Consider the following 9,424-nt stretch of genomic DNA (forward strand, 5'->3'; position numbering starts at 1 on the left):
CCAAGACCCCGCCCATGCTCACTCCATCCTCCCTCCCTCCCCCAACCTTCTTCCCTTTCACCAGGCAGGGTCAGAGGGCTGGGTTGTAGGTTCTGGTATTAGGCTAAAGGATTTGGAGTGTGAGAGGGGCTCTGAGCTGAGCCCTGGGGTAGGAGTTGGGGTGCAGAATGGGTTTTAGGGTACAGGTTCTCTAAGGAAGTTTGGTTCTGGAGTGTCTCAGGGCTAGGGATTTGGGGTGCAAGAGGAGGTTTCTGACTAGGGCAGGGGTTCAAGATGCAGGCTTCAGCTGAACACCACTTCCCTCAGGTGGCTCCTGGGGAGTGGTGCTAAGGCAGGCTCACCCCTGCCCTGGCCCTGCACCACTCCCAAAAGCAGCCAGTAAACTCCCTCCATGTCAAGCCCTGTTGTGCCTCCCTCCATTCTCTGGAGAGAGAATACAGGGGGAAGGAGGAACACCTTGACATCAGCGCCGCCTCCTCTCCCTTCCCTGCCCTGCCCTGCACAGCAAGTGGGAGAGTGGGGGACAGTTCCAAGGAAAAGGGTAGCAGATGCACAGCAGTTGGGGGAGGAGCAGCTGAAGTTCTGGTGTTTGGTAGCCTCTTAGCCAAACCAGTCAAGATCACCTGTCAGAGGCTCCAAGATCTACTAGTAGAGCCCGATCTACTCTATATTACAAATATAAACCATTTTTTCAAAATCCTGTAAAAATAGGCAGAATTAATAGACACTCCCCAGCCCAGACATGTGCGGCAGGCACTGACAGGAGCAATGCCACAATATAATAAAGCAGAAGTGACACTCCTCATATCTCACCTTCTTACATGGAAATGTTCAGCATAGGGATTTAATGTGATTGAAGTGGCGCACAGCCCACATACTGGCTCCCTGCACAGGGGTGAAGTTCATCCCTGCATTAACAAATTGAGATCCTGGCCCCATTGAAGTCAATGAGAGTTTTGCTGTTGTTTTCGGTGGGGCCAGGATTTCATTCACAGAGTTCATATCTAAGGACTGGCAACAGAAGGTTTTGCTCATCTCAACAATCAGGAGAAGACTTAAATAGTGGACTATTCTTTGTGCTGCTTGGGGTGTATTTCACCTAGAATAATTGGTGCATATGATAGCTCACTAGACTGGTAAAAAAAGCCTTGATGGTTCCCTTTCATTGAAAAAGCTTTATTAGCATTCTACTCTATACATGTTTTGTCATTATGAAGTATTTTGTTAATGTTTTCCTTTTCTCTCCATTCTAGGAACCAACCATAGGATCTGCTGTAATGTACTAGACTTACAAAACTACTGCCAATAACACACTGCCTAAGGCTGTACACTAGAGTGCCTTTATTTAACAGCCATTGTATGTCCAGTAGAAAGTGGACCTTGGAGAACCCACAATGCCTCAACAATAGGGCTTTGTTTGGATACCTCACTGAGAAAGCTGTCCAGCCTTGTGGTCTGCTAATGGAAACTCTGCCTTAAAGTTCTCATGAGGCTCCAGAAAGGATACTGAGTTTCATAAGCAAGGCTTCATGTTTTAAGATGCACTTTTCCCCCCATTGATTGTACTAAGTATATTGTCTTTAAAATACAATATGTTTTGTATACTTAATTCAACCATAATTGTTGGTCAGTATTTCATGTGAAGAGAAAGGTAAAATAAAAACCTCTGATCCCTGTTTACTGGCAGGTGTGACACTGAGTTTAGTGTTTGTCAGGGGCGGCCCGTGACTATAGGCGGACTTGGCCGCCGCCTAGGGCGCTGCCTTCAATGGGGTACCCGATGACGTCAGTCCATTGACGGCCCTGCAGGTGGGGACACTGTTTGCGCGTTCCACCTGGGGCGCCAGCTGCCGTAGCCCGCCTCAGGCAGCTCCTAGTGTTTGTATATCAGTTCCAACATCATTTTCTGAAAGACCCTCTCTATGCTGATAGAGCAGCTTTGGCTGAATTATTATTCTGTCTCCAGACCTGGGCTCTTTGGATGTTAAAGGAGCAGTTTACATTTGCAATAGGCTGGCACATTCCACCATAGCATACTGTGGTGGGGGACATGCATGTATCATGTCTACAAAAAGATAAATTCTGAATTATTATTTTGGCATCTGGATGCATCTGATAACCAGTGCAAAATCATTACCTTGCACTTCTATGCTTAGAAGCATAATCCGTTTTAGGAAGTGTCCTAAATATGTGTTACACATAGCAGGCGCATCTCTGAATTAATCATTACCAAATGTTCAAAATTACAAAATTGAAGTAAAACCAATGCTGTGAATGAATACTGTTTGAAGACTGTGCTTCCCGAAGCATGTTTTTAAATAATAAGGGCTGGTAAAAAGGCTCTTATACAGGTGCTAGGAGGGGGAAATAGCACACGAGGGCACCTCACTTCCCCTCCCTTGCGTGAAGCATGGAAGGGCCTTTCAGAATTGCAGTCCCTTTGCTTTGGGGAGCATTGGGATTGCTGTCTCCTGTAAGCTAGAGGAAGCAGAGAGGCAATGGAGCTATGGCACTGACCCACAGAGTAGCCTCCATGCACAGAGAGTGCTCAGCTGGACTAAACAGAAGTGTAGTGGCAGAAATGCTCTTCCTGCACCCCCAAGAGGCATTCCGCTTCCAGAAGCGCCACTAAGAGCAGCACCTCTCTGTACCACTCCCAATGCTGGTCATTACTTAATGGGCAGTTCAGAGCCCTAAGGATCAGTTAGTTTAACTACAGATATCTTGAAATAAATTTAAAAATATGCAGTAATGTAAAAGTGGGGGACATAAAACAGCTTATGCCTGATTCAAAACATTATGGCCAAAATTTTCAAATTTGGGTGCCAAAACTTAGACACCTAGGTTTACATATAGGCTATCTAAAGAAGAGCAGCCTGATTGTCAGAAATGATGAGCATCCACAACTCTCATCGTCTTCCTCTGTAATTCTGCATGCTACTGAAAATTGGGCATACTCTGGAGATAACCGATTGGCAATTTGGGCCTGAATACTGAAGAGATAGGATAGTTTTGATTTGTCATTAGGCTTGGATTCTGCACAAAAAGTAGGAAGCAATTCAGACCTAGTGTTCATTTTCTCCACGCCCATCCAGACCTGTGTAGAGTAGCCAGATAAATGGTTCCCATTTGAACCTTCTTCATAATCTGAAGTCTCCTCACCAGTGCAATTGGAATTGGTGAGGAGAATTGGATCCAATTAGAAGTATAGGGCCATATTCCCAAGAAGTGAATCTCCCCAATAGTTCTGTTGACATCTGTGGAACAATGGCGAATTAAACCAGTTGAAGATCTAGTCCATGAAGGTCATTCTGGGCCAAATAATGCCTGTGTTATTCTCATGCAGTCCTCATTATCTTCAATTTATTTGCACAAGTATGAGGACAGAACTTGTGTTTTAAGTATACAGTGTGTGTGTGTCTATATAAAATACATATATATGTGTATATACACACACACACCATCTGGTGAAAGATTAAACAGAGTAAGATGCCTAATATATTTTTTCATTATTCAATCTCCATCCTGTAGACTGTTCTCTTATACGTGTGCAATACATTCCCAGATTTTTCTTTATGCAGGTAGTGTGTCATGAAATGTCACTAATAGTGGTTGGTTTACATATTTGTCTAATAAGCTAATACTGTGTGTATAATATCAATTCAGAAACGACTAATTTTAATAGAATAATGGCTTTTGTTCTGTTAGTGTGATTTAAAAAAACCAGACTTGGAGTAGAATGTTTTCTGTAAGAGGCATGAAAAGCAACTACTGTTGTGTTACATTGTTAAGTTGTCTTTGACAAAAATGTGTATTGTGTAGGTATAGCAAAACAAAACAAAAAAAAAACACCCTGCCCTGCTACAAAGTATTTGAATTTTTACAGATTTACTTGTGCCAAATATGTGCAAAAATTTAATTTACTGTTTTAAAAAATCATAAAAACATGTTACAGCACACAAAGAATTATTTTGTCATCAAGTGATTTCAATCTTTAGTGTTAATATTTATATTAGATTAATTTTTATAAATGAAAATATTTTAATGGCTAAAAAGGACTATATAATCTATTTGATTAAGCCTGAGTAAAAGTAAAGCTTGCCTTGTTGTTGTTATCTGCATATTCACCAAGAATTATTGTTAATAGAAATAAGAGTAAAAGCAATTTGTGAAAAAGAATGCCTTTTCAGGGACCTGATTCATAAACAAAAATAAATCTACTGTTGTTTGGATTTCTGTGCACTTCAATCAAGAAAGATGCAGACTGCACTGTCATACATTTGTATAGAATGGTAGGTATTCCACTCTGGCCATGTAGGAACCTGCTGTACACAAATGACCACTTCATTGGTTCTTTCACTGCTATGCAGCTCAGAAAAGGAAGGCAGTATACCAGTGTGTGAAATGCATTAATTTAGCCAGGGAAGACTAGAGAGAGACAGTATGTCTACACTGCAGAGTTTTTCCGGAAAAACTACACTTATGTCCACACTGCAATTGCATTCTTTCAACAGAAAGCTGAAAGAAAGCAGGAGTATTTTTTCGACAGCAGTAAACCTCCTTCTACGAGGAAGAAACCCTTTTTCAAAAAAGCTCTTTTGGAAGAAGGTGTGTGTGGACAGGGAAGAGGGTTTGGGGTTTTTTTCGAAATAAGAGGCCTCTAGGAAAAAGCACAGGTGCCCTTGGTGGCCTCTCCGTCCATAGTAATCACAATTTAAATGTGAGATAGCATCCAATCAATGTAGACGCTATCTTTCAAAAAAGCAGATCACTTTTTCGATCCACTTTTGCAGTGTGGATGTTCTCTTTTGAAAGAAGTTTTTCCAGATCTCCTCCAGAAAAACTTCTTCTGAAAGAAGCCTTAGACATAGTCAGAGAGAGATACTTCCATTTATATAGATTTTAGAGAAGGAAAGAGAGCCCTTTAAGAATGTATTCCATCTTTCTAAACCATGTGCATGTTGTACTAAGTACTGTCCCTGAACAGGCAAAATTCCCATAGTTGTCAGCAGGGATTTAAGAGCTGGGATGGGGAACCTCAGGATTTGGTTCTTTCTAAAGAACCATAGCACCTTTGTTTCCTGTTTCCCTGTTCTACTATGTCCAATGCATATTTCATGCTATGTGGCAATTCAACAGTACACATCTTCCAGCCCGCTGGAAGAGAGGGCATGGCTGCAGTGGTGCTGAGCTCCAGTCAACACTGGCTGCCAGAATGCCTCACTGAGTGCTGATAGCTGGTGCCACTCTGGATTCTTCAGGCTTGGACCAGTGGCTCCCGTTGAGCATCTTGCCTATTGTGTCTGTCCTATGTGGGAGTCTGAAATGCTGGTAAAGTTGGGACCAGTTCTGGTACATTGTTTCCCCTACCCCATTACAAAGTCCCTGAGTAAACTCTTGACTTTCCTCTCAGCCTAGGTACTTTCTGTGCCACTACTGCTAGTGAGCTTACTTTAACAGTCAGCTGATGACCACAGTGAGCTCCCTAGTTAATCCCAGCTGATTTCTGTGTCAGTTCATATACCTGCCTACACTCATGCTGCCAGTGTCTTAGCCTGTAGTGGAAGTTAGGCAATTGGCAACTAAAATAGCATCAGGAACTAGAATGATTCCAAAAGGCTCTTGAGAGGTTATGTTCCTCCAACAGGCAAAAATGTGATAGGATTATCTAGGAACTCTGTTTTTGATTAAGCTAGGCATATGATTCTGGTATAATGCTGACAACCCACTGTATTGCCTAAAACACTCCCATTTTGTTAACTTAGGTGTGATAGAGGCTTCAGTGCTGGTGGTGGTAGAGTGGCTTTTTATTATTTAAACAATAGAGTTGTCTACCACAAATTATCATTTGTCTGAATGACTGATTTTAAAAACTGGAGTCATGTTTAGTTCATAAATTATCCACACAGTCTTTAAAAGGTAACTGTAATAATATGTGATTCATGTCACACTTGATGGCTACGTCTACACTGGCCCCTTCTCCGGAAGAGGCATGCTAATTTCTAACTTTGGAATAGGGAAATCCGCAGGGGATTTAAATATCCCCCGTGGGATTTAAATAAACATGGCCGCCGCTTTTTTTCCGGCTTGGGGAAAAGGCGGAAAAGAGCGTCCAGACTGGCGCGATCCAAAGCCCTATTCCGGAGGATCTCTTATTCCTACTTGCAAGTAGGAATAAGAGATCCTCCGGAATAGGGCTTTATTCCGGTGGATCACGCCAGTCTGGACGCTCTTTTCCGGCTTTTCCCCAAGCCGGAAAAAAAGCGGCGGCCATGTTTATTTAAATCCCGCGGGGGATATTTAAATCCCCCGCGGATTTCCCTATTCCAAAGTTAGAAATTAGCATGCCTCTTCCGGAGAAGGGGCCAGTGTAGATGTAGCCGATGGGAATAATAGTGGATGTACACAGCAAACAGTCTAAAAGCGAGCCACGAGTTGAAATTCCTTGGCACAAACTATGGGTCAAACAACTGAAAAATACAATCACATCGGAAAAAATAATATCCTGCTGCTGGCAGCCCACATTTCTGACTCCGAATTAAGTTCATTGGCTAAATTATTTGCCCTGATTAATTCAAACCCTGCGACTTTGGAAGTTATTCATGAATGACAACTAAAAACATAAGCTTGAGCTATTATCTTTTGAAGTACTCTTCAGGAATTAAGTTTCAATTCTAGTTCATTAGCTAAATAGTAAATGGTCTTTTCTTGATCATGAGCCACAACTTAGAACTGCTTATAATTTGATCTGATGTATTTTTGGTGGCAAGAGTTGCTTATCAAGATTAAATATGTTGTAATTAGCACTGATCATATAATTAAAGTTATATAATTAACCAGTATAGCAATGAATCACATTAAGCAAGTAATAATGGATTATTTATGTAATTCAATAGGAATTATTTTAGGTACAATGCTTGGAGAGTGACTTCAATTTTTTAACTTTCACAAAAAATCCCAAACATGGCAGGGAAAAAAATTGGTTGAAAGAAAAAAAAAAGGGGGGGGGTGAGAGGACAAACTTGAGAAAAAAAAGTCACTGCACCTTTAAATTCCCACACTCCCTGTTCCCCCTGCCAGATGTGGCAGGGGAAGAATGTCCCCGCCAGCTTTCCATCCAAGAAAAACAGAAAATAGCAGACATTTTGCATGTCCGGTATTTTCTGGTTTTTTTTTAACCAGACAGAAGACATGGTTACCAGACTGTCCAGGCGAAAACTGGAAACCCGGCAACCCTATCTTTAAGGCAGGTGCTCAGTCACACACACTTAGGCTACGTCTACACTGCAGGCTTCTTCCGCAAGAACTGTTTTGCGCAAGAGTTCTTGTGCAAAAGGTCTTGTGCAAGAGTGCATCCACACTGCCATGTGCTTTTGCGCAAGAGCATCCATGGCAGTGTGGACGCTCTCTTGCACAAGAAAGCTCTGATGGCCAGTTTAGCCATAGAGGTATCTTGCATAAGAAACCCCTGTTGCCCATCCACACTGCCTTGTGCAAGAGCTCTTGCACAAGAGGGCTTATTCTTCGTGGGGAGAGGAATAACTCTTGCGCAAGAAGCATCTTTTCTGATGCTTTACTGTAAATTTACTTGCGCAAGAACACACATGCAGTGTAGACGCTCTGCAAGTTTTTGCGCAAGAACAAATGTTCTTGCACAAAAAGCCTGCAGTGTAGATGTAGCCCCGTAGTAGAACGCTGTAGTGCTGACTTAAGTGAGTCTTCATGATCAGGGAGTCAACAGAATTGCCTGGCACCTGGGAAAGCTGAGGGTAGGGCCTCTGGCAGAAAGGGGCAGAACTGGGAGCAGCCTGCCCTCAGCACCACCAAGAGCTCTCTCTGTCTGTCACCACTGCTGCCCTAAGGCAGTTGCCCCTTTTGCCCCATTCCCCCATCAGCAGGCCTGCTCAGGAGCCGGTGCCTCCTGTCTCCAGAGATGGGGTACAGAGTGGGGGGGGCCACTCTGCAACCAGCACCCTGCCCCAGCTAGCAAGAGGGTCCAGGATCACTGAGCTGCAACAGGATGGAGCGACACTGGAGGGGTGGCACCTGCCACCTCTCAGCTAGGAGGCCTATGAATGTCTCCTGCATGGCAGGACCCCTCCAGGCCCTGCGCAATAGTTCCTTTTGCACTTCCCCCATGAATAGGTCTTCCTGTGGCCTTCTTTTTCTTCTTAAAAAAAGCAAACAAAAGTCTACCTGGTTGTAGAGTACACCTATATCTATTGACTATGGGTAAATACACTGAGATGTTGTCATTCACTGAGCCGTGGTTTATTTTTAACCAGCATTAACAACTCGCTTTGAAATGTGACAGAAGAGTTTGTTGGCAGGCTAACATAGAGCATGTTTCATGGAGAGCTGATTCCAAGCATGAATATCTTTTGGTTCTTGCACAGATGTACCTTCACAGTCACTACAGTGGCATTAGTGTTATGGGAGAGGAGAGTGGAGGGGAGAGAGAGAAGGAAGAATGGTTTGTTTAGAGCAGGAGAGGAAGTTTGTTAACAGCAGAGTTTGCATTCAGCATCACTTTTCAGGTTGGATCTTTCTACCTGAGAGTGCTTCTTTTAAAATGTTACGCAAGAAATAAACCAAAGACATGTAGGCAAAGGCAGAACAAAAAGAATTTTATCGCGTATGTGAAGATGTGGAAAGGGGAGAGAAAATTAAATTCAACTGAGAGTAGGAAGTGAGTTTAGTTACAGCTAAGAGAAGGGAATCACCACCAGCCATCATCTTCTGCATCCAGTGCCTCTTGCTCCTGCAAAGCTTTCACTATCAGCTCCAGGCTGCTGAGGCCAGGCCTCAGGCTCCTATGGCTGCTCCTTAGCTGCCTTTTCCCAAACCGGCCGATAGGTCGGACCCCACGTTCCACATACCAGAACGGATCAATCTCAGGACCTGAAAATCAAAGCATTCAGTCAAGAAGCGCACACTGAGACAAGGAGTGAACACCACTCAGCCTGGGTCCAGCATCTACTGAACAATGCCAGAAGAATATCTAAAAAAAACCATAAAAAACAACAAATAGTTCTGCAGCACCTAGAACATCTACAGTGATACTACACCATCAGAAAAACACAGGAATAACTAACAGTACAACCGTAGGAGTTCTAAACATCAATCTTCTATTGCCTTTAATGGTCATTCTCCATCTATAGGGGTGGTAGGATAAAGAATCAGGTATGGCCAAGATCGTTCCTATCAAAGAATTTCTCCATATTTATGAACCTGCAGTTCTTACTCAGACAAATCTCCCATTGAATTCAGTAAGGGCTCTCTGGTTTTTCTAATAAAAAAATGGCAGGCATGTAATTTTCCATGCAAGTAACCACAATATTTTTGTAGAGATTGTAACCACCTCTGACACATGCTTGCTTTGTGTGTATCTGTCTGTACAAAGACAAGAGTATTCAATTAAATG

General features: G+C 42.9%; 1 protein-coding gene across 5 annotated transcripts in view; it reads left to right on the top strand.

The window, feature by feature from the left end:
- Positions 1-4,179, top strand: part of MYRIP (myosin VIIA and Rab interacting protein) — a 341,072-nt gene extending 336,893 nt beyond the window's left edge. For all 5 annotated transcript variants that reach the window (XM_006131818.3, XM_075921852.1, XM_014577917.2 and 2 more), the window contains one exon: positions 1,254-4,179. In XM_006131818.3, the coding sequence (XP_006131880.2) occupies positions 1,254-1,286 (33 nt within the window). In that variant the 3' untranslated portion in view covers positions 1,287-4,179. The remainder of the gene's footprint in view (positions 1-1,253) is intronic.
- Positions 4,180-9,424: the final 5,245 nt, after the last annotated feature.

The sequence above is a fragment of the Pelodiscus sinensis genome, chromosome 2 (assembly GCF_049634645.1).
Source record: "Pelodiscus sinensis isolate JC-2024 chromosome 2, ASM4963464v1, whole genome shotgun sequence".
NCBI lineage: Eukaryota > Metazoa > Chordata > Testudines > Trionychidae > Pelodiscus > Pelodiscus sinensis.